This window comes from Gallinula chloropus, assembly GCF_964237585.1.
Source record: "Gallinula chloropus genome assembly, chromosome: 1".
NCBI classification, from domain to species: Eukaryota; Metazoa; Chordata; class Aves; order Gruiformes; family Rallidae; genus Gallinula; species Gallinula chloropus.
In genome coordinates this window covers 199,175,488-199,201,757 of record NC_140085.1, presented here as the reverse complement: position 1 = coordinate 199,201,757, position 26,270 = coordinate 199,175,488, and the positions used below count along the sequence as shown (strand labels likewise).

General features: G+C 43.2%; 1 protein-coding gene across 4 annotated transcripts in view; it reads right to left on the bottom strand.

The window, feature by feature from the left end:
• Positions 1–249: 249 nt before the first annotated feature.
• Positions 250–26,270, bottom strand: part of FAT3 (FAT atypical cadherin 3) — a gene marked incomplete at both ends in the record, with an annotated part of 342,641 nt that continues 316,620 nt past the window's right edge. For 2 of the 4 annotated variants that reach the window (XM_084265956.1, XM_084265957.1), the window contains 7 exons: positions 250–869; positions 1,504–1,539; positions 4,096–4,155; positions 8,030–8,143; positions 10,287–10,942; positions 11,974–12,127; positions 21,872–22,340. In XM_084265956.1, coding sequence (XP_084122082.1) covers positions 250–869; positions 1,504–1,539; positions 4,096–4,155; positions 8,030–8,143; positions 10,287–10,942; positions 11,974–12,127; positions 21,872–22,340 — 2,109 coding nt within the window. The remainder of the gene's footprint in view (positions 870–1,503; positions 1,540–4,095; positions 4,156–8,029; positions 8,144–10,286; positions 10,943–11,973; positions 12,128–21,871; positions 22,341–26,270) is intronic. The other 2 variants (XM_084265958.1, XM_084265959.1) reach the window with 1 other exon arrangement.

Here is a 26,270-nt window from a genome sequence, read left to right as displayed (position 1 = left end):
CTCCAGATTGTCCATAACAATTTTGTGATGTGTAATAGTTAACATAATTGGTCTTGTCGTGTCTGCACATACAGTATCATTCTGAACAAGTTAATAGTGGGTTATACTGTATTTTTGCCTTGCCCAATATATATAGATACACCTTCAGCAAAAATTCTTCTCAATATTTATACTATTAATTGAACCAAATGACAGAAAAAAAAAAAACAGAAAAAAAAAAAAAGAGGAGGAAGAAGAAGGGAGCTTCCTTTACACTTGTGTCTGATGCTGGGTCTCCACAAATGGAATGTGAACATTTTCTAGGTGGAGTTCCTCCACACTTTCATAGTCACTCATGGCTACTTCGGAGTCATCAAAGCCGCAGCTGGCTGAGACGTCAGAGGAGGAGGCATCTAGAGAGTTGTGCAATGATAAGGGCATCTTACCTGCACTAACATTTTCTGTGTTCTGGCTTGGGCCAACAGCAAAAGTACTAAATTCATTCCCAGTCTGAGACCCTGCGGTGTCTGTCTCATTGGGGAACTGGTGAGGAGGGAGGTATTGGCTAGGGTGGAAGTGCGGCCGTCGTCTGCAGTCGGGGCTGAGTGTACTTGCCATTGAGACAGGCTGTGAGGGCGGGAGGGTTTCATATTGGTCTGGATAATCCTCTGGAAGAGGAGGTGGTAACTGGTCCTGGCTTAAAAACTCCTCCTCATGAGGAGGAGGGTAGTCGCTGTCAATGTCGTAGCCACCAAGGTAGTAATCTGTCTCCAGCTCTCTGGTGCTGCCGTGATGAGCTGAGCCTCCATCTGCTGTCTCAAAGTTGGGCACTTCCTCAATGTCGGACAAGCGAGCACTTGGCATCCAGTCAGAGGTATCCCAGTGATACGCTGCAGCAGGAAAGAGAACCAGACCACTTCATTAGGATGGGGCCGCTAATGGAAACAGAGCATCCTGCATGCACTCGCCTCCTCATCCTCACAGCATGTTAAATCACAGCATGCGCCACTGGACATCGACACAGGTCAGCCATGCTCTGACCAGAGGGGTAGGGGACCAGAACAAAGTGTATTATGATGCTTATGCAAACAAGCAAAGAAACAAAACACGCTCATTCTCAGGCATTTCATTTTTTAGGATGCTACTGGGTTATATTAGAAACTATGTCTCCAAGAAATCAAAATGACAAAAATCTCTCTATTAATGCTTTTTGCAGTTGTTTCAAAAAATCCATAATGAAGTCAGCATGCGTATGGTATAACATCTAGTCTCCCCTTGCACCTCCAATGACTTCGTTTCAAGAAAGAAAGTGCACAAGCAAATATTCTGATTGACTGAAAACTGGACCCTGAAATAAAAAGAGTGGCTGGCCGTTCTCATGCAGCATTCGAACACAATAGAATTCAAAAAAAGAGGACACGTAAAGCAGCTCAAGGAAAAAAAAGAAAACAAAACCAGATCAAGTTGGTGCCCTGCCCAACCCATCCCAGTCCAACAGGCATAAAACGTCTCAGAAAATATCACCTCTGTTGTAGTTCTGTCCTTGATCCATAACAGACACTGTCAGGTACAAAGTGAGAAGTAAAAGCTGGTAACTGGGAGCTCTTTACCAGCAGAGCAACACACATGAAAACACAAAACTCTGCATGCATATTTCTAAAGTACAGCTGCCCCGGTGTCATTTTAATAGGACTTTTAATTGTTCTTTATTTTAGCGTACAAGACAAGCTTGCCCAATCAAATGCAGACATACATAAAGAAATGATTATGTTGCGTACTATATTCCTTTTCTATCATATCTTAATTATTTACCCTCACTGAGCAGATATGGAATTACATTAGGGCGGGAACTCTTAACACAAAAAGGGCTATCCACCATCTCTATGGGTTAGAATTGCAAAATACATTTCTCTCTCACTCGTTCACTTTGAAACAGAAAAATAAGAATCTACCATTCTCAGGGCCGGTTCAAACAAATCTGGGCCCACCTGGGCTCAGATACCATGGTGATGGGCACGGTATAAGAACCTGAATAGAATAGAATACAAAGCCATTTAATGGGGCCGTCAGCTACAATGCCCCACAACCCCATACCCACCTCCCACCTGCGCTGCCATGCTAGCCGGTGGGGAGGGAGGCATTCCAGTATGGAGAGGGTGCAGGGGTGGGGAGAGAGCAAGGAAAGAGGTTTTATGTGAGACAAGAGCGGGGAATAAGCTGCAGCGTTGTCTAGATGAGATGCTCTTGTTCAGCCACATGTTATTGGGCCCCATGCAGGAAGTCACTGGGCGAGGTCTCTGGACTGCATTGCTGGAGGAGGGATGGCCAGATAAATAGGCTTTTATGGCATAACAAGACTTAACCTCTGGGACTTAGCCACAGAGGAGGAGAGAGAAGACTATTTCTCTCTTAACACCACTCTTGCCTCTGCTTACCACCACATGGCATCTATGGCAATGAAGGTTTCTTCATTAGCTCATTAACTAAACAGAAGCTTTCTACCAGCTCTGTGTTGGCCTGGGATGAGGAGTGTTGGAGCTACTGCAGGATGAGCAGCAGTGTATGAACCGGCCCTAACCTTTCTTTCCCTTCTTCACTTCTCTTTTCTAAAGAGGATTTTGCTGTCTTTTGGTCAGTGTGATGACACTGCACTCAAGATGTGCCAGGTCCCTCCGGGCTGTGTGCTTTCGGGATCCAGGAGAACCTCACTAATTTGCTGACTTACACGACCCCCGGCAACTTTCTGGGGAAATTGCCCCATCCTCCTGCAGCTCAGTGGCAGCGATTCTGCCCACCATGCACCAAGGGCTCTGGTGCAGCCAATGATTCATTACTTTCACCACCTCCGCTACATAGCATGCAAGATTCCTAAGTCTCATATAAGGAATTAGAAAACGGGCGAAGTGTTTTCAATGAAAAGCACTCTTGAAAGTGCTGCAAGATGGAGTTTGTCTGACCTCTAAAGCATGATGAGGAGCCAATGTGTTTGCTTAAGCTTTCCTGTGGGAAGTCACGGCCATTTGCAGTGTCTGTGCCTTCTTTTCAGTGTTAGTTTCCTATTTTTGAGTGGGAATTTATTTCCAAATTAACCCAAATTAATCTTGGCTAACTAATTTTATTTGATAGCCAGAAGAATGGCACTCTTAAGCTTCAGGAAATAATTGAATATACTATAGACAAATAATCAAGCACCATCACTATCTAGGTGTAAAAGTGCATCTCAAATCAACCATGACAGTGGCTTAAGAAAAAAAATCAGTTGTTTCACATGAAGACATTATCATTCAGATTGGATTGCCCAACGTTTGCAAAATGTGGCTTAAATTTTCTATAGACAGATGAGAATTTGGACTCATGAGTCCACAATTGTGAGTCTGTTGAGTTGACATTTTCCCAAGGATAAATGTTGTATAAATAAATAAAAGTAATGCTTATCTTTGATACATCAAACTTCCTCAGTGGTTCAGAGGAAAACAGTGATATTCCTCCTGTTTTGCAGGTAGAGAAACCTGCTCACTTGTAACATGACATGTCTGAGGTTACTTGGGAGTTCAGTGGCAGAACTGAGTGTTGGGTCCTTGGACCCAACTGGCACGCTTTAATCAACAGGCACATCAACCCCAGGGTCTACAAGTCTCCTATTTAACAATGTCACCAGGGACAAACCAGCTGCCTCCCTGCCACCACTTTGCTCCCCTGCATGGCGTTCCTCTGGAGCGCACAGCCCAGCCTTACTGTGGCCTGGGATACTTCACAGCCCTCCCATTTCTTCTGTTTCCCAGCCTCTGCAGCCAGGCTAATCCCAATTATTTGGCTCCATTGCCAACTTAATCTTATTCTCTCTTAAAGCAACGGGAACAAGCAAGCAGAAACATTGACTTGAACAGACGACGATGAAGGCCTTGAAACCTTTTCTGCCACCTCCAGTCACCTACAGATATTTTGCAGTACATCACTCTGGTGGATTCATGTTTGCTGGTGAACATGCTGATCTGCAAATCCCCATCCCCTCGATGGGTTTGCTGGTCAGGGTACATTAGTGAGGTTCTGCTGGAATGTTTCACAATGAAAACAGGAAGCATTGTTGCATAACAAGAAAGAAAAAAATTTAAATACCTTCATTTTCTATAGTGTCAACTACATTGTTGACAAGCTGTATGACAGTCACTATGGAAGCTTGCAGGGGAGGGAAAGCAGAAAATAAGGGGAGGGGAAGGACAGCTTCAGGTTAGTATTTAAAATACACATCACATGTTACCACAATAAATTCTCTCAAACAGACAGAACTGACATTGGAAAGAAAAAAAAGAAAAAAAAAACCTGCCGACCAGTGCATGATTTATGCAGTGGATTGCAGGACATTTCATTTCAGATAATCCCATTCATTTTCAGAGTGGTGATAAATCCCAAACCAGCATTTCCAGAAAGGCATATGGGATGATGTGTATCAGCTCATAAATTCAAGCAGACTGGCCAGCTGATTCAATTAACCAAAGCAGTATCTTGTCTACCTGACACTAATTTCTAATTCATTCTTGCTTAAAGGCCTCCAGAGACAGTGCCATGTGCTCCAAGGGATCATTATCTTTTAGACCATCACAACATCTGAAACGGTGCTAAGATCAATGTATTTCCTAAGAGGAATATTTTACTTATTTACTATTTGTGCTGTGCTGTGTAATACCTCTGGGACGTTAAGCGGTACTGCTATAAGTTGGATGACACATCCAAGTGGGTTTGGCTCAAATTTTGATCTATGTTTGACAGAATATTTGCACAAATGATTTGTGCCTTCACTGGATGTATTTTACCAGAACATAATTTTCCCTTGAAATACGTAATATAGGCTGTGCAATTATTTAATGTGGAGAACAATGAGGCCGACAATGTGTGGTCCTCTAGACGAACTGCATTTTGGACCAACTAACACCCAAAATAAAACCCACCAAAACCAATGAAAAACTTCTGTTTCAGTGGGTACTAGATCCACTCCTTTTCCCTTGTTTTTAACTGTGAGAAAACGGATTGCTTCAGAGCAGGCTAAGAAGGGGACCAGAAACGTTGGGCCAGACACACTTTTTTGTTCCACACTGCCAATAGACTCACAGGTCATGAGAAAGTGTTAACAGCAATAGTGCCATTTGGGTAGATGTTGACTATTTTGACATCTTTGTTAAATTTTGGGCATGGGATCAAGCATCTCACCCAGTTTCCTCAGTCCTTGTGCAGGGTTGGCAAAAAGAGCCTCAATAAACCCAAGAAACCATGCCATCAGCAGCATTTGTAATTGTACAACAGAGACTTGTACTGGCTAATGCATAACAAATATCATGGAAAAATAAGTGACTCCACATAATCAGTTACAGTGTGGCTGTGAAAAGAGGTGGAAGGCAGCCATGAACTGTGAGGAGAACAACTGAGACTTAAAACCAGGTCAAAAATCAGGGCCACCACCGTTTATATTGCAACTGAAGGCTGGCTCTGCTGGGAGCAGAGGGGAAGGAAAACTTGTCCCTCCAGCAACTGAGCACAACAGAATACCCAAATCCAGCTTTGCTCATGGGGTAAAAAATGGGGTCACAAACAGCAGTTCCTTGGAACTCCCCCCAGCACAACCAGCTATTGGCCTGCAGTGAAACAGCAATATAAAAATCAATTTTGGCCACATTCCCCCATTCAAAATAGTTTATATGGAAACCTGTAACTTGCCCTTCAAGTGAGGAATCAAGACATTATTGCTAATAGTGGGAAACTTTTTTTTTTAATTTTTGGCTAATATTTTTGGGCTATTATTTATTTTGATCACAAAAGTCCATCTGACTACTCTCACTGAGACTAGGAGAGCTGAACAATATAAATGCAGTACAAGTAAGTTGTAAAAAATAAAAGTAGGCTCAAAACCACACCCAAAAAGAATCTGCACGGTGAGACAACCTCTGTGCAACCCAGCAAGAGGCTCTAAGCACGTTGGAGAGGGTGAACGGAGGCCACATGAACCTGGAACATACTGAACACCATAGGGGCTGTTCAAACCTTCAGCGGGATGTGATCCAGTGCTTTGCTGGTGCAAATCAGTCTTTCCCAGTCAGAAGTGATCAACCAATTTCACCCAACACAAGCCTTTCCCCACTGCCAGCCGTGTCAGCATCCAGTAGCACAGTGCTTGGCTTGGAGAAGGAACAGCATGTCCTGTCTGCCCAAAATCATGGATGCTGAGCTGCATTTGTTGCAGTTTCACTGATAACCTTTTAACCTTTGCAGGGTTAAAGAATTAAGATGATTAAGGGAGAGGAACACCTTCCTTATGAGGCCGAGGGAGCAAGTGTCAGGAGGATGGAGCCAGGCTCTTCTCAGTGATGGCCAGTGATAGGACAAGGGGCAACAGGTACAAGCTGGAGCATAGGAAGTTCCATGTGAATTTAAGGAGGAACTTTTTCACTGTGAGGGTGACAGAACCCTGGGACAGACTGTCCAGAGAGGTTGTGGAGTCTCCTTCTCTGGAGACATTCAAACCCCACCTGGATGTGTTCCTGTGGGATTTAGTCTGGGTGATCCTGTTCTGTCAGGGGGGTTGGACTAGATGATCTTTCAAGGTCCCTTCCAACTCCTAGTGTTCTGTGATTCTATGTGACGGGAAGGGAAAGGATTTATGGCTGCAATCCATTAACCCTACCTACATGGATACTAGCATGTATTTGCTTACTTATGCCTGTGCAGTCTTGCATTGACCTCTGCAAAATGACTCGGATGATTTAAGTTTCTTCCCTAATTCTCCCTGATGATATGGATTTGTTTATACCCTGGACTAGAATTGTTATCTCTAAGGGCTGTATTTTAAATACAGCTTTCACAAAACACGAGCAGGCACAAAAGGTCCAATCCAGCTTTAGCGGGCACTGTGTCAGTGATTTAATTGGGGGCAGGATCAGATGCTTAAAAAGCCTAATTAGAATTTGGGAGATACAGAAAGTAATCATGTACAATATATAACTACCTGAACAATTATTCTAAAGGTAATTATAATATAAATATTCATTATTAAATTAATAATAATTCTAATAATTCTCTAAAAAAAAACCCTGAACTTTTTTTGGGTGCAGGAGCAGAAAAGCACAGAGAAGCTTTACAAAAAATACTCATCATGCTTCATCTGCAGCTGAACCAAAAGAAACTACAACTGCTCTTCTCTTTAAGTGCTTTTCCCAACATTTAGGAGTACCTAGGGAAGAGCTGCATGACATGACTGAGGAACTGAGTCTCCAGACAGTTCATTAACTGGCGGCTGAGGAAACTAGGTGCAATTTCTTTGTCGTAATCTTTTTCTGTGTATCTGAATGAGGCTTCCCTGACATCCATCATCCCTCCCTGGCAGAAACATCTTGCCTTTTCTCAGACCCACTGCTCAACATAGATGGGCTGTAGGAACAAAGGTTTGCTCCGACTTTGTAGGCCTCATTCAGGCTGTGTATGGCTCTGCCCATGTCACCCACTGAGATAATGATGTAGGACATAAGAGCAGGCAATGAACATGGATTTAATGGTGCTCTATTGTTCACTGAGCTGTGATTGCCAGGGAGAGGCCAAGCCACCAGGGACTGGCTCATCCACTCATTGTTGCTGCTGAGCACCAGCAGAGTTTTGTTGGGACTGTGAATGAGACCTGAGACCTGGCAAAAGGCACACAACTTCCCTTTAATCTGACTGATGAAACATGAAAGTCATCCTCTTCCAAGAGGGAAAATGACAGAGATTCTACAGCTTCACTTGCAACCTGTTAGTCAACTTCTATCTTGGTGATGTGACTGCACTGTATCATACCTCTAATTCACTGTAAAGCTTGGTACTGATACAACAACTCCAAGCATGAAGATTTTAGTTCTGTTCCTATAATTTAAAAAATGGCCACAAAGTGAGGGTTTGAACCCAGGACTTTCTAACTTCTAGCATCATTAAAGGGTTTTCTAGATGTTACCTAAATGTTTTCAATAATATTAGAAAAAGACTTAAATAGCTTTTTTCTGAGCATAATGAAGATAAAACAGTTTCTTACCATTATCGTCACCGGAATCAGACTGGAAGGAGCTGAGAGACTGTACTTCGGAGTTGCTGCCTTTATTACTTCCTGAAAAACAGGTCACTTCTTCAGCGTCATCAACCCCTTTACCTTCATTGACAGCAAAGACAAAGCAAAATGGTACTATCTCGTGTGCACATTTGCCTATTTACACCACAGAGCCATTTAAATCCTGCCAACAAGTAGCCTTCTATTTGGATTTTTTGTTGTGATAAAATTATTTCCTTCAGACAGACAAGATGTCCTATTATTCAAGAAGGCAGCTGATGAAGTTACCTAGACTTTTGAAGTCCTTGAAACCCAAAGAGTCTTTCAAGTGGCTGACACCACTGTAATCAAGGAAGAAACATCTGTATCCAGTATTGCCTTTTTAGATGCCATGAAGTCCCAGCAGCAAAGAACATGGCTTTAAAAATGTGGTATAAACATCTTATACAAGAGATTACAGTTACATTTATCTTTACTGTTCATTTCCTAATTTGAGAGCCTCATTAAAGGCTCATTCAATGCTCAATAAAGTTATTGTGCATCTTTTTATTCACATAAGTGGCCGTTGGATCAGATTTTAATGGCTTCCACACTGACGTACAATAGATTATGCTTTGGTATACATTGCTTTTCATCAGGGACATTCAGTCTTGACAACTCTTCTACAGTTTAGAATTGTGACTGCAGCCGATGGTATAAATTCTCATGTAATTAAGCACACGTGAATAAACACATTCGGCTACAAATTATGTGAGTGATAATAGGCAACACAAGAAGTTATGCTCCATAGTAAGCACTGAGGTAAGACACCTGAGCTAATTGTCAATGAACAAGCTCAGGTGCTGCAAACACCTAAGTAGCAGCTCTCCACCTGCTAGCTGTAGATATTTCTACCCAGCATGGGGCACCTCCATACAGTAACGGTTGATTTGCTCCTGCTGAGAAGCAGGATATGTAGTAGATGGAGTCAGTGCAGCAGTAATGAAGCTGCACTGCTTCCCACTCCTTGACAGCTGAGGTCTGTCTCCATGGCGTGCCCTCATGCTGTGCTGAAATTCATACAGATACCAGCAACGTCATCAGCAGAAACACCCAGGAGAATACAGAGCCGAGCACGTATGGGGGCTGGCATGCTGATGCTTTCAATCAGTTAAATCAGTGTTTAATGGTTATAAAGGTCAGCCACAACACAGTTGTGCGATACAGCCCAAAGAAATGAAAATTAATTCCCATTTTTCACCAGAAGACCTTAACCAATGTGCTGCCTTAGATGAAAACGTGTGGGTCAGGGCAGAAGCAGTGCCAGATTCCTCTCTCTATTCCTCAGTTCCTGTTGCTTAAAACTACAGCGCTACGTAAGTGTCTTGATTGTGTTGTTTTATTTGACAGTCCTAGTTACAGCTGTGTTGCAACAGGACTCAAGATGCAGTAGGAAAAACTATGAAAAAGAGAAAACATCATAAACTGCCCCACCCACCATATGCTAAAGCAAACATCTCCTGGTCCCAATGACATGTTCTGACTCCAAGGACAGACAGCGTAGGGCTGGAACTCTGTCACAACAAACAGGCTATTTCCTGCTACGACGGAATATATGAAGCTTGTGGTATCTCCAGCAACTCCCTCAGGAATGGAGGGCATGCTGCGCTATCAGGTGAGGAACCATCAGAGCACAAATAAGGCAGTTGTGGGGATCAGAAATTCTGTGATCATTCTGATACTGAATGCAGATGGGAAGGCAATGGACTGAAAAGGTGATCCTATAAGCAGTCCATGATTTTCTGCTTCATTTCTTAGACGCTGCAAGCAGAGAATATGAGTTCATTTGTCCCTGTTGCAAAATGGGATTGCTTCTTGCAGAAGGTTTAAATGTTTTTAATTCCCTTACAAGAGAAACTGCCTGAACCCAGCAGGGTTTATATTTAAGATTTCTGCCCCAAATTAATCTTTTTCCAATAGAAAGATGATTGTGTTGTGTCACATGAAGAACTAACGCTCAGAGCACTTACTCGTATGTGCTTTCTGAACAAGTGAAACAAATGTGTTTAGATATAGTCAATGTGCAGAAGTAGAGGTCTTGTATGCCTACCGTTAATGACATCCTTTCAGAATTAAAGCAATTCTCTTCTTGGAGAAATCTAACAATTTTAAGTGCATGTGGTTGGTCCTGCTCTACCTGCTGCAACCTGAAGGTAGCCCTCACTTATGGCAGGGAAAAACAAGAACAGCAAGCGTCCGTACTTACTTTCTGTCCCAGCATCCCATGTGCTCTTCCTGATGGAGTCACAATCAGAGCGACAAGGAGACACAGCAGGCAAGTTTGGAGCCACACTGCACACCACCACCCCCCGTCTGGCTGTCAGTATTCGAGGGGACTCGGGATGAAATGTCGTCATCTCCTGGTGCTCCACGCCAAGCCCATCCACTATCTTGTCCAGGTTATTCCTCGAGTCACTCTGGAAGCATGGAGTATAGGCCATTGGCCTCACTGGGACCTGTGGAGGCCCGACCTCTTGGTAGATATTTCTGCTGTCTCCACTGTTCCTGATGTTCTTGAACTGGATACCGTTGCTTTTGTTGAGGAGGGCAGCAGTGGCTGGATCCTGTACGAGTGTGATGTTGTTGCGGGAATAGTTCTTCCTGAACACTTTCTTACGGAAGATGATGAAGAGGATAATCAACGCAAATATGACAAACAGGACCACGGCTATTCCTATCAGCTCCTCCTTGCCAACGTATGAATGCCCAGCTTGTATATTCGGAACCACGACAGGGCGAAGACCACAGTATTGCCCTACATAGCCAGGGGTGCAGTTACACAGAAATGAACCAAATATGTTGACGCAGGAGCCACCATTTTCACATTCTTCTCTTTCACACTCGTTGATGTCTTCTTCACACCTTAGAAGAGAAGGAGAGTTTGGAGTTTGGAGAAGACCTATCAAACAGCACAGCTTGCACACGATAACGTATCTTATCAAAGTGGTACCAATAAAGTTAACACCTTGCTCATGCATGGCAAAGGATCTCATTATTATCATATTATTTAGCAGTATTTAATTTTTTCTACACCTATTCCATGTTTTTTTAAGACATCAAAATGGAAACATCAAGAATGAAGTAAGAGTTTAAAGCATCTGATAGGAAAAAGCTCCTTAAACCTTAATGAGGCTTGCTGAGTATCATAGAGAATTTAAGCTTTCTTGTAGTGTTTTTGGACCATCCGATAGGATTCTGTACAAAATATTAGGAGGATTCAAGAAGAAAATAGTTCAGAAAAAATATATTTAAGAGGTGGATATATTGACTGTGTAGAATTATTTAGGGCTGGAAATAAAATGAGCAAATATTAGAGAAGTGGGGAAAATAAAGAACAGGAACCACAGAGAGAAAAGAATTGGAAAGAAGAAGAGGTGATGAAAAAAAGGCAGAACAAAAAGTACAAACAGTAGACAAACCAGATGAGAAAAAAGCATGTTGATGGGCAGGTCAGGGGATTTTCTGTTTCTACACCAAGTATATGATCAAGGGTAGGATTTTAAAATATGAATGCAATAAATTAGGCTTTTATGTCAGGGCTAGGGTGACTAAATAATGGATCCATTTTCAAAAAGAAATTACATAGCAGCTTCTACAGGCTTTATGAGACTGCTCAAAAATCTCTAACGCTTAGGTGTGCATATCTCAGTGAAAATTGTCTGAAGATAACATTCTGAAACAATAATTTAGGAGGCCAAGTTCAGAAAAGAATTACTAAACATGCAAGGCTCATGGATTTCTCAGCTGTCATTCGCTTAGACTTGAAATAAGCAGCAAGCTCTGGGATATTTTTGCTAGGTGAATCATAGCTTTTGGGTACTAAATGCCTGATCAAAAAGCCCATCATCGCTGAATTTAAAAGCTCCCATTGCCCAACTGGGGAGGTCACTTACGTTACTCCCGTCAGGCCATTTTTACAGTTGCAGATGAAAGCGTTGCCGATGGGATCGCACGAGCCTCCGTTCCGGCAGGGATTTGGGAAGCAGGCAGTGATCTCTGACTCACAATTCCTTCCGGTAAACTGGGAGAGGCAATTGCACTGGTAGCCTGGGAAGACACAGACAAAGAAATCAGAATCTTACTATTGTATCTGTCTAGAAGCAAGGCTATCTATTTGGACACAACTCAAAAAAGTACATTGTACTGTAGGGAAAAGGTGAAATTTATACTCATTCTGGTATGTCTGTATGGTCCACACTAACGCCAGTCTGGGATGTCTGGATAGTTGGAGCTCATGTCTACAACCAGGGACCGGAGGAATAGTGGCAGCCCAGACCATCCTGATCGTCATGATTCAGATAAGAATAAATGAACAGCTTTGGTCACAAGACATAGTAGATCAAGGATCCATCTTCCAGTATTTTTGAAGATACAGACCATATTTGCTGACAGTGGCAGCCCACACTCCTTTTGGGGCTTCACTGAAGAACAAACACATGAGCTGAGAGCTTTTCTACATATGCCTTTCACAAGGATGACACTGTAGGGATGTAACATAGTGTGTAGTGATACCCCTTTCATAAAGTGAGTCATCCAGGCATGAACTATAAACTTCATAGTACCAGCTGAACGGGGCAGCACCATCCCTAGTCAGAGTTTATTATATGCAGTATGTGCTATTAAGAGACTGATTAATCAACGGCCACAATACATCAGACATATGATGCAAGTGAAGGGGGACCCAGAAAGGGATAAAAGTCCTGTATCTTCTTTCTTGCCAACAGATGGGCTACATCAGAGTAAAAAACCAGGTCTTAAACCCATCAGTTCATTCTATCAAGCATCAAATGACAGATCTTTTTTCCCCCTTTCTTTGTGATTCCAGGTGGCACAATGCCATTAAAAACTTCATCTAAGGTCACAGAGAAATCCATTGAGGCAGTGCATCTCTTTATGTTGTGAAGGGGACACTGAAATCTGAATGCTTTTTCACTTGAAAAGAGCAAGGAACATGTAGGTTGTGAAAACCATGAGACAGATAAGGTGGTCCCTAGGATGGACAAACTCCTACATTAGAGATGTTGAACAAAGTTTTCCTGGACATCTTTAAAAAAACTTTGTCTGAGTTTTAAAAAAAATCATAGAATTATGGAATGGTTTGGGTTGGAAGGGACTTCAAAGCCCATCTAATTCCACCGTTGCCAATGGCAGGGACACACTTCACTAGACCAGGTTGCCCAAAGCCCCATCCAATTTGGTCTTGGTTGGATAATACACAATCTAAATGCCCCAAAGAGGTGTAGGCAAGGTTCAAACTCCAGTTACAGGGTTCGTATACTTACTGAACATAGCATATTAAGCAACTAAAACAAGGAACCTTCCTACCTTCCTGCTGTTAATATTGATGGAGTTAGCAGTGAAATGGTTGAATACAACTCAATTCGGTGTCCAAATTACTGGAGATCAACTTAATGTAGCTTTTAAAACATATTTTTTAAAAATGTTCTATAGATGTGTATCTTAAAGAGAAAAAGAAGTACTTTAAAAGACACTGTTCTAGGAAACAAGGCAGAAATTTCCAGCACAGTTATGAGGAAAAGAATTTTGTGGAAACAAAAAGGAAAAGCCCAGTGGAGGCATGAGGCAAAAACCAGTTTTACATTCGTACTCCCACATCTTTTAGGCTCTACCTGTTTCAATTTGCCTTGTTCAGTTATTCTAATTAAATTCTTTCACGAGGACAAATTTGGAAGCAGAGTAGCTGGTGTTTTCAGTCAAGTCCAAATCTATTTAATTGAAGATAAATCAAATAGATACTAAAGTACAGTCACGCTGTTTTGTTGTCCTGCTATATGAAGGGAGACAGAAGCACTGCTGTTTTCAAGATTGCAGAGTTAAGAAGAGAAATTATTTGATTTTGAGGCTTCCTAGAAAGCATGTTTAGTCAGCATCAGCAAAAAGGTGGGGGTTTTTTTTGGTGTCTTAAACCTATCTCAGACAACATGAACAACTATCTGGACCTATAGACATATGGGTCTGAAGAACTATAAAACTGCAACTGCAGCATGCATTGCATTTTGATGCCACCCCTATGCAAGATTGATTGCTGGCAAAGTAGGTGATCTAGAAATACTGTAGGTAGAAATCACAGCATGAATAAATAAGGCTGTTTCACTGCTTCATTTTATGAATGAACAGTGACATCTATAGTTCAAAAACTTACAGTAATGTTTTATATATTTTTATGATCTCAATGAGTTCAAGCAAAATTAAACTGTTCAATTCAAATATAAAACATTTTACCCATAAACAAATCTGTTGCCTTATATAACAGCAGAATAGATAAGATCTTCTTTTTTGTTATCTGATATTTTAAACGTAGATAAAGTTAAAGTGCCTTTAAAAAAAACAACTTTCAGTACCTAGATTACTGGTTGCCAATCATTTTTAAGAGAAAGCCTTTGAATCACTTACATCTTGTGCCTGTTTCAGCTGGTTAAGTTCTGGGTTCTCACTCTGTAACATATTCTGTTACATTATTCACTGCAGAAAATGAGAAACCTTGATTTGGAAAATAAATAAGTAATCGTTTTACCACCAAGTATAAAAGGAACATGGATTTATTCGTTAGTATTATTATTGCCTATTGTTTATATTAAAGATGCACTAACTTCAGTTGACATTTTACACTACGAGGAGATGCAACTGAGCGCTCCAGATGGATCAGAGCTCTATTAGGCAGTGCATGAACAAGACCAGAATGAAAAATGTACTTCTAAAAGCCTATGTTTTGGACTGAGTTGGATTTAAAGATGGTGGAACACAGTAAAATATTAGAAGACTGAAGTATTCGGCAGAGATTCTAAGTCTAGGGCTCAAAGTTAGAAATAAAAGAGGCAATAAACCAAGACGGTATTAGATTACACGATTTATCACTGACTTTTTCGCCTGTTGGAAGCACTGCCATACACCTGCCAACTCTGAGCCATTGGCAAAACACAGAGAACTTTCCCGTGACACGCGCTCGGAGCTGCAGAGCATCCACCTGGGAGGGCTCCAACACAGCAAAGCATATGTCAGAATTCACGGGGTCGGGAAGCAAAGAGCTGACACGATGGCTCAGTACACAGCACGGAGGGACGTGGCCAACAGACTTGCCAGACCTTTTATGCCTCTCCAAACCTCTCAGTGTAGGCTGCAGTTTTGCCCACTGCTGCACATTGTAGCCACATGGCCATGGGCAATGTGTGATCATAAACAAAACCCTCTTGGTCAGGAGTGCACCTTGTGCCTAACGGAGAATTTTTGTTACACTTTTCATCTAGTATCCCGGTAATGTTAGATGTATTTCTTCCCACCCATTCAGCACAAGAATAAGCAAACTTCCTACATCCAAGGACAAAAGACCTGATGGAAAGGCTAAGTGCCCCGTCCTCTCAGCAGGAGATGAAAAAACCCTTTCAAGCAATCCAAGGCTTGCTCCTGTTCACAATGATGGCACTGGAAATCTTGGAAATTCATCAACATTTAAGCTCACACAGTCTCTCTGAGTTCCCTCCAAGAGATATGAATATTTCATTTTGCACACTACAGGGATGCTGGAAAATGTTGATCTGCCTTCTACAAGGCAGCAAAACTCATGATGTCATCACCGTATTTCTTCAGAGGGAACCAGTGGAAAAAGATAGAGAGATCTGGTAAACACATCTGCAACCCTGCTGGAGTGGGACCGCAACACCCTCAGCATGTGCCACAAGAGCCTGTACGAACAGCTGACCTCAGAGACGCCACAAGCTATGACCAACGATATGTCCCTTTAGGCTCTACCTACATTAGCAAGCCCTGCGGAGCAATAGCAGAGGGGCTGTGGAGCAAACAGTTGGTGCTGAGGACCCAGCACCGTCAGTGCACACATTTCAGGGCATTTTAGGATCACGGTAGCTGCACTCCTGGTATGCATCTTTTGGCTCACCACCCAGACAGAAGCTTGGTCCCACCCTTCGAGACATCACCTCTCCACAGTGGAAACAGAAGCACAGTGCCAGAGGATGATAGGAAGATTCATGTCAAAGCTCATTTTGACCTAAACCATTATATAGACAGAGCCCTCTCCTGCTTACACACAATCTTGGGCTTTCTGGTTGTTATATAAAGCTTCCCTCATGCTCCTCCACTAATCCGAGTTCCTTCTATGAAACTGAGTCTTCCCTTCTCTCTTTGACTCCAACAGCTTCTCTTCCTACCTCACTGGCATGTCCCTGTCCATGGAAAAAGTGGTTTTTCAGCCCAGATCTTACATGAAGACCAACGTGCTCTAAGTAAGGACACTACACAGGCTCCCTGCCTATACCTAATGTTTGCCTGGCACTTAATGCACAGAGACAGTGGCAGAAGGCAGGCACGGTGCCATCAGCAGATGGGATGCTGTTATGCAGCGGACGTCTCCGTTGGTAGCATTGCCAGCCTGAGCATCTGAATGTCTGCCTATCCTCAGGTTTACTTGGCTTCATTAAAGAGGATGCTCCAAACTGCTGCCAATTCTTTTTTTGAACATGTGTACACTCCTGTTTCTATCTCTCACATGCAAGAGGCGCTGGCTTTTATCTGATATGTGCTTTGGCTTTTGCATTTGATCTTCCTGTGTAGTTTCTTTCCCCGCTGTGCAGCTAGACCTGACAAATTCAGTGGCCAGAAGCAGGCCTGCCTTTGGCCCTGCTCACTGAGCATTTCATGGCAGGTTCATGGATGAGAAGAACTGAAGGTGAAACTACCCTCTCCCAGCATTTTTATTTTGGTATGTCTGTAGACATACCAGGCAATCTTCAAGAAATGTGTGTTCTTCAGCCACACATACTCCTGACACTTCAGATTTAACTTATCTCTCTTCAGACAGACGACTGCCTCTTGCCACTAGCTGGTATGAAAATCATAGAAACACAGACTCTTTTGGGTTGGAAAAGAGGACTGGTGTGTAAGTCCTTTGAAACAGGGAATTAAAATCCAGATGTCTAAAAGCATAGCTATAAAAAGTTTAAAACATACTCCCCTAAAAAAAAAAGCTTAAAAATGAATTGATGTGAATTTGGTCTGCTTACATTATGGGGTGCTGGTTTGTTTGTGTGTGTGGGGAGAGGCGGGGGGATGGAAAGCTCAAGTTGGAGCATAGGAAGTTCTGCACTAATATGCAGAAGAACTTTTTCACAGTGAGGGGACAGAGCCCGGGGACAGGCTGCCCAGGGGGGTTGTGGAGTCTCCTTCTCTGGAGATATTCAAGACCCGTCTGGACACCTACCCATGTGACCTGTCCTAGGGAACCTGCTTTGGCAGGGGGGTTGGACTCAATGATCTCTGGAGGTCCCTTCCAACCTGTACAGTTCTGTGATTCTGTGATTCAATGAAGACTGAGATCAAATGTACAACCAGGTCAGGTCATGACTATGACATCCATTTTTCCCTAGCATCATTCTTACAAACTATCTAATCCTCACAACCATGTGTGTTCATGTTGCCAGCACACTTCAAAATGTATTAAAACCACCTCCAGGTTGCATTTTTCCTTTTTTTTTGATTTTAACTCTGTTCATAAAAAAAAAAAAAAGAAAAAAGCAGAAAAACTGAGGCTGCAGGAAAGCAAAGACGTTCTGTCCTCACGCTCTGCCCGCTTAAATGCTTCATGATCAAATAAAATTGCCTACTCGTTTACGCCCTTTACTTCAATCAGAGCCAGATGTATGTGGGACTGATCAAATTAAAAGGAAGTAACTATACTGATAATTGCGGGCTTTACAAGCACGAGGTTTCTCCCTGTGGTTGACAAGCTTGGCGCAGGGTTTGGATCTGATTTCAGGGATGCTTTCCATTGCTGCGAGTGCTCATGCTGCTACTCATGCAGATAAACATACATTTACCATTGGCAGACCTGGTAACGCCACTCTATTCTTAAGGTTGTGTGACATTCCCCGTCTTCAGACCTCATATTCAGCAGCCTATAGCTTAGCTGATCTTCAAACACTGGGTTGAATTTTCTCAGGAAACTGCAGTCCAAAGAGCCTGGATGTTTCTGAAAGTCATGCTGTCCGTTGGCTTTCAAAATGCTAATAACTTTCTTTAAAAATAGCTTTACTGACCTGTACTTATGGGAAGGGACTGGAAAGCCTGGAAGAATGAGGCCCTGTATTTCAGGGCTGTGGTTTCCAGTGTCTCCAAGAAAAATGTCCTAAAGCTGTATATAGCTCTTTTTGCTAGGAGTCTCCTGAGCTGTCCGACCTCATCAGTGCTCATCCCCTTTTCCCAGCCCTTTTGAAGCATGCATGGGATCTCCCCCTGGGGTCCCTGGGCACGTGGTACCCTCTCTTGGCTTTACCTGCCAACAGAGCTGGGCATATGCTGCTGCCGTGGGACTTGATTTCAACCCGTGGAAACACGAGTGTAAGCAGAGGTTCATGTCACGGCCGCTCTCTGCTGGCCCAGACACCAGATCCTGAAAGCAGAGAGGTTTCCCTGTACTCTCAGTGATATCTCAGAGCATCCGGACTAACTAGGCTTTCTCCGGCAGGCTAAGATCCCCGCTTTGTCCTGTTCAATAGGCAGAGAGGTCAGACAGACAGATGAGCCCTGCGCCAAGTCTCCCTTTGGACTGACACCTTTGCTATCAGTCCCAAGTGCTGCGTCCCTCACTGCGTTTCCAAGTTGCTGTGGCTTTGCTGCAACAGCAGCAGCGTGGACACGCTCCTAGTGTTACAACGCCATTACAGCTGTTCCCAAAACACGCCCGTAATATCACCCTACCCCCAAAACTGCAGGAAGGTAAGTGGAAGGTAACCAGAAGCAGCTTTTTATTGATGGCATACATGGCAGTAGGCATTTCTATTGAAAGGAAGATCTCGCAACAGGAACACTATTATGGAGGTTTGTGGTTTAGATGATCAATTTATGCAAATTATATGTAAATTAGATATGGCCCCTTTGATTTCTGGCATGTAACCAGCAACTCTTTCATGTTATAATGTTGGGTAACCTTTGTTTGACTGTTTTCTTTTAAAGTTGGCTATAAATCTGAGTTTTCTTTTTCTCTCTCTTAATTTCCTTGTAAAGCACAGTAGGGTTTTTGTAAGAAAAAGGAAGTTAACAGTATATGAAATCTGCTGTGTAAAATTCAAATTAGGGGATTTATTTATTATGCCAAATACCCTCTGTTTAGGAAAAGGAACATTTTTTTCTCCAGAAACTTTAATAGGAGGATAATATAATAGGAAATGTTATGCAGGAGATCCCAGTACCACTGAACGCCCTGGAATTGCGAAAGGGACATTTGCATGGTATATTTTTGAATGTTTCCCCACACCATAAAAGAAAAAAGCTGCCACTTCCTTTCTTAAGATTAAAAAAATGAAGTTATTGCTTTTTTCCCCCTATTTTAAATGAAAGTCAGCTGCTACAATCTATGTCAGCTGACGATTCTTAAATGCACGCTGCAATTTGTGGCTCTGCAACCAGCATTTGCAATGCAGTTGGGTTCTCCGCTCTATGGAATTTAATTACGTGGCCTTTCTGCATATGGAGGACGCTAACAACAGAATTGCTTTGCCTGATGGAAACAAAAATGCCCATGTCTTCTCCTCATGGGCTGGGCTACAGAACCACCGACGTACAGTCAGGGCCCGTTGCGCTGGAGTTATGGCTTTATAACAATCCTTTATTTACATACACTGCTGAGGCAGTAAAAACGGCAAACAGATTTTTTAACGGCAGGCAGCCGAAACATCCCCGCAGTGCACGTGCCCCCTTGCCGAGGCAGGAACCCAGGCAACTTAAATCAGTCCTGTGACTGCTTCCCAGCAGCGAATTATGTTGACATGAAAACGGTGTGTGCCACTCCAGTAATAAAATGGGTCCAATCTTCAGCGCTGCCTGTTTCTCCCCCTACCCCACGTCTCCCCTCAGTTAGAATTGGCATGCACATGGCACGGGGAGAAAAAAGAATTACTGTGAAGCATTTCGTTAGAAAGGTTTCAATTTACTCATCACGAGATTGCTGAGCAATACTGGAAACAGACCCAAATAAAATCAATAGAAGGAGCTGTTCTTATGCTTCCTAGGAAGTAGCTTGGTGAATGGTTAACCCCATCTATTAAATGGAGTCTGAATCAAAGCCATGTCATGTCCACGTATGTATTACAGCAGTGTTTCCTAGGATTTAAATAATCTTGCTTAGCAGTTTTCTCAGTGGCTGCAGCATCCATCTGCCTCAGAATGATTTTCTTTAGCCCTTGCTGTGCAGCACTCCTTTTCTTCCTTTGGTAAATACAGGCACTTAACAACACACACAACCAGCAAAATTCATCCTCGTGCTGCATAACACACCCTGGCTCATCAGTGCTGCACGTCATTCCTCCCAACTGTCCTCTGATCTCCTTCCACTGACAGCAAAGCCAAGAGCATCCCTGATGCACCCTTTGCCCTGGCGTGGGAGCAGAGGTGGCTCTATCAAAGCCCAGGGTCCAGAGGAGACGGATGCTAGCTGAGATATCTTGGCATCAGGAAATTCACACTGCCGGGGCTTACTCTGTAAGGGCACGGTTATCCAAATGAGAAACTTCTGTCTGACAGTAGGTTTTGCTCAGATCTCACTAGATTTCAGCCTTGAAAACAAAACTGTTCTAAAGTTTAGGAAGTTCCTAAAGTTCAGGAAAATCCACTTTGGGGAGGATGATCAGAAAGGAAATATGAGAACAAGGCTTAAAACAACGAAAAGCAGAAATAACAATTACAGGTTCAAGGTTCAAGCATGGACACATTAAACCAGAAAGCCCTAGGACAATGATTAAATGCTAGATTAAAAAAAGAGTTTAGAGGGATGTTCCCTAGGGAACTACAACCAAACCCACCGACAATAACTGGATGGAAAGCTCTGCAGTTGCAGAAGACCTCTCTGCTGAGCATCCTCGTTTTCAGATGAAGTTTTAGTCTGCAAGAAATGGTGAATGATGCTGCCTGGTAACACAATATGGGGAACTGGACGGGAAACCTGCACACTATAGAGAACAGCCATAGAGGAAAGCTCCTACACAAATGCATTTTGCTTTTTTCCTGCTAAGATGCTGACTGTTCTTATGGTCTGGTAACTTGTGCTCTACGTTACTGGGTAGTAAGTCACTGGCACCAAATCACATGACCCACCATATAACCACTGGATAGGAAACTCTAACACGAGCACAGTGTAAATCAATGCCCTATAAACTCTGGATAATATTACTTAGACCTTGAAGCACTCAGGCTTCTAAGGAAGCTGTAAAATTCATTTCTGGGGCAGGGGGTGTGTCTGTGCATGTGTATAATGGGGCGGACTCACTATTTTCCATGCAGACATGTAATCAAATTACTCACTCACAAAAGGACCAAGGTGTTTGTGGACAGCTCAGTAATTATTTGTGACAGCTTCAGAAACAGAGAAAGGCAACAGAGCCGTTGCATCTGTGATGGACGTTTAAAATCACCATCTTTGTGTACAGCTTTCGATGCTGTAAATGGATCCTGAAAAATCCAGCTGAGCATTACAGTAATTGTGATTCTATTGGTTTCTATAGAAATAGGATTATCCTAACAGCCAATAAATCAATTTCCTCCTGGAACACTAATGCAATGAGAAGGGGCACCATTTCACCTTTATTTATAAAGCAAACAGCTTTTACACAATTTGCAATACCTATCAGAGTTTTATGGAGTTCATGAGATTATTTTTTTTCCAAGCATGTTGCTGCGTAAAACCATCTCTGGCAATAAATTGTAGAGGAAAATGGGCCGGGGGGGGGTGTGTGTGGGGGAATCCATAAAGTAATGCAAAATATTTACCACCAGATGGCACGCCGGTACAGGTCCCGCCGTTCTGGCAGGGATGCCTCTCGCAGGCATCGGGGTAGAGGACACAGCCAAGCTTTAATTCGGTCAGGCCAACCACTTCTGCAAAGCTGCTGCGCTTGTTCTGCAGTGGCAGCTCGTTGTTGTTTAGGACAACCGAATCCAGGCAGCCCTGAAAGCCGCTCAAGACCTGCGTTGTTCTCTTGTCGGTCAGGCTGCGGACATTATCCACTTGGACCTGGGCACCGAAGTAGACAGAGCTATCCGTGCTGAGGGTCTGGAAATAGAGGGGGGCTTTGCGGCGCTCCACATAGCTGTCATCCAGGGACAAGCTCGTGAAATTGCGATTCAGCTCCAGGAAGACTGAATGCCAGCTTCCATCATTGACAGCCCTGCCAGAAATTCCCAGGATTCCCGGGCCACTTCCACAGTCCAACTGGAACCACAGTTTGCCATCGACAATCTGAGGGAGGAAAACAGAAATCAAAGTGCTTCAGGCGCTCAGCTGTCTCATAATACGCTCTCACGGAGAATCTGGAAACACGGGAGACTTTTAGATACTCTCTATGCAGTGTTAAAGCTGCTCTCCCACATGACACTGAAATAGCAAAAAAGCTGTGCCTTTCTCATCAGCAAACCCGTAAGGTGATAAATATCAGCCTACTTAGAATCCTCCCAAAGCCAGTTACTGCAGGGAAACTGAAAATACAGAAGAACTATAGAAACACAGATGCAGAACAGAGCAAGGACTGAGGTAACAGCAGGTCTCACTGAACAGAGCCCGGACCGGAGGACCCATCTTTTCCTCTTGGTTCTGCTGCTGAGCAGTCGGGTCTCTCCAAGCAAGCCCAGCCATCCACTTGTGTGCCGTGATTCTGCTCTTGGTGACTGATGGACAGAAGGACAAGCAGGGCAAGGGGCCACATCTGAGTGTTGCAGAGAGGCTCGTGGCAATGTTGTAGTCTTAGGGGATGTTAGGTGCTCTGCTCACACACACATCCCGTGCCTCTGTAATCTCTTTGAGCATCTCAGCAAGGTGTGGGTTAGTCCCTAAGTGTCGTGTATTTAGTTTCTCTAAGTAAACAGTAAGATTCTTGTTGACCAAAAGTCAGTTATTTTCCAACAATGCTATACTACCAGTTCTGTGTACATCTCACAGGTGTGCCATAGGATGGTTCAGAGTTCTCTTCCTTTTCTGGTATTTATGCTGGGTTCACGCCTTTAGAGGGCTTGTTAGGATTTCCCACCCATCCTCCTGGCTCTTGCTCACCTGAAGCCCTCATAAAGGGAGAATCTGCACCAGCCTGCTGGGGCAGGCAAAGTGTGGGGTGAGGGAATAGGTATGAAGTGCTGCTTTCCTGATTAGCAGTTTACCCAAAGATTTCAGGTTTCTTTAACAGATAGCAGATGTTTAAAATGGCTGGCAAGGCTGGAAATAATTTCTTATGACACATTAGTTGGATCCGAGCTCTCTGAAGGCTCTTGCAATTATTTTACCTTTATGTCATGCTCTAGGAAGTATTTATTTCTTCAAACCTGTTCTCAAGACACTTCTGTCCCATTATTTATCCCCCTGAAAAGTTCAGGCACTGTGTCCTTTTTCATCCTTCCCTGCAGCACACATTGTACTCTCACTGGTTTATCCATAACACAACCCTCCTGCTCTCCCTCAGCAAAGCAGAGTTGCCATAGCTGTCAATGCAAGAATGCCCCAGAGCTTTGAAGGCCCTGCTGAACTGGGATGGCTAATGCAGATGTGAGGATGCTGTATTGTGTCCATCTGTCTTTGGCCATTTTTGGCTGTTTTCTGGGATGATTAGTAGTTTAAAACTCTGTTAGCTAGATACATGATACATCCCTTGGCATGTGTCTGTACTGCTGCACAAACTCTTCTGTGCCAGGCTCACTGGTGTGGCTTGAAGGTAAATGGGATGCTGAGAATCTCCAGGAGTAGACTGTTGCTAGTGTGTCATTATCAGCATTTTATTGCCCTTGGAGGCTCACAAAGTTACCTGGAGAAACGTTAGGGGAAGAATCATGAGTTCTGATGATCATTGGACTTTCTTCTCCTGTTTCTTGACCAGCTGAGTTTGAACTGAGCTGTAACCTCAAGCCAAGTCACACTGGGCAGTCGCGGGTCTAAACCACACCACTTCACTACTCTGCAATCACTTGGACGGGGTGGACACAGAGATGCTAAACATGTGACAACCTCCCTGTAAATGCAGCTGCTTACTTATATTGCATGGTATGAGGGATGTAGGGGGGTACACACATAGAAGGAGCCAGAACAGCAAGAATTAGCTCTTGCTATGGGCAACTGGCTATTTTTAAGCCCTTGACCTGTAGGATGTAACTGAGGTGAGATCTGTGTTTGTAACAAATTGTATACTTGAAGGACAGATGTTGCTTGGTACTCCTACAGCTCAATCAAAAAAGGCAAATGGATATATAGAAAGACATGTCTAGATCAATTTTCATTAAAAAAATCTGTTCTTACAGGACTCAAAACTCAGTGGTAAACTATTTTTGTAGATTGAAATTGGGCCTATTAAAGTATCAGCTCAGGAGGGATCTAAGTAAACAAGATGCCCTGATAATCTCAGCCGGTTTCTCTCCAGAGATGGAGCAATAGTTTCTCTTCTCCCTGTGCAGCAAAATAGTCCATAAACCTTGAAGGCACTGTTCAGAAATTGTGGTCTGGCTCAACAGGAATACAAATCAAACAGAAAAATACATGCCAACATATTACACTTTGAAAAACAGCCATCATCGGATAAGCAGTTAACTTGCTGCTTATTCAAAAGACTTTTTCCTATGGAAACTGTTCTACTGATTGTGTATAATATACATATACCTCCCCTAAGACTACTTATACCCTGAAGGACCTACTGCCTGCATGTCTATTACCCTTACTCACAGAACATGCTTTTCCAATTATCTTTATAAATACAACACCACATATGAGCACCTGGGATAAATATTACACCATTTGTACACAGGAAATGCTGATCTAAAAGATTTGCCATTAAAATATGTTTTATTCATCCTTCTCATCCATTTTTATTTCTTTTTACCAGCAGATGATGTGACATTCACAATAAATATATATTGTCTGAGAGGCAATGTTTCTTTCCTTTTATTAAAAAAACACTAGTAACCCTCACCTTAGGCTAGAGGGAAAGATGGAAAGGATGGTTTGGGGCTTGCAGTACTCGCCTAGATATGCATGGGAATCCCACACTCTTCCGCTGGGATCTCCAGCAAGTCATTAGTTTGAGGTCTCCATCAGTAAAAAAGGAATAACGTCATTTCCCTACCTCACACCGCTGCTTTATGGACACATACATTAAACACTGTGACATCCCCTGATACCCCTAGCAATGAGACCCTACAAATACTTTCATCAGTCAGATGGTCAGAGTCCTTGCTTTTGTAGAGCAGGGAGGAAGTATTTGTCCCTTGATGGCCCCTGTGCCCCTATAAGAGGAGGAGGATGAGGAGCCTGTGAGGAGTGGGGGCTGCAAAGGGCTCCTGCCCTATCTGCTCAGCAGCTGAGCTCTCTGGGCAGGGAGGAGATGGGTCCTCCACTGAGCAAGGCAAAATGATGTCTCCACTCCTAACCATGGCGAATTCAACCACGGATCTTTGATTCGGTAATTATTCCCTGGTGTTCCTGGGATTCCCTGCAAGCTCCTGTGATGCCAGTGACACACTCGACCCTCAAAGAGGGCATGGACCTTGGTACTAAGAAAGGATGAACTTCGAGTTAACTTCCTACTAAACGAAGTCCATTCAACTGAACAGTATGGAAATCCAACGAATGGCCAGTGCTATTGTCCAGGCTCCGCAGTTATCCAGACAATAACCTCAGTGGGATGACAAGTCTGGCTCAGGGTTGGCAGCGTCAGACTCTCAGTTCAGGACTGAATGTGTGGCACTGTTTTTTTCTCCATCTATGTAATGTGACCCAGCAGAGAGCTTGTTACTCCATCTCACAGCAGAGAGATGCAAACTCTGTAACCCCTTGCTAATGCAGCCTGCAATGCCAGCAGAGACCCTCTGCACCAAGATGAAAGCAGAAAGGCTTTCTTCATCCTAGCTGGGCAGACAGTTCCTCACGAGTTTCCACCTCTCAGAGATTTCTGGGTTTAGCTACAGTACACCTCATTATAGATCTTAGGACAGCGAGGCTAATGTATACTTAGACAGGTATACAGTCACAGTCACAAAACTCCTCACCTGAGAGAAGTACAATGAACAAAGAGGGCTCCAAAAGCTGATGCAATCTGTTGCACTGCAGCAGTTTCATTCAGTGAGCAAAATGGAGCCAAACACATATTGTAAATTATATTAGAATATTAACCTGGCTAAGATGTTTGGCTAACGTCCA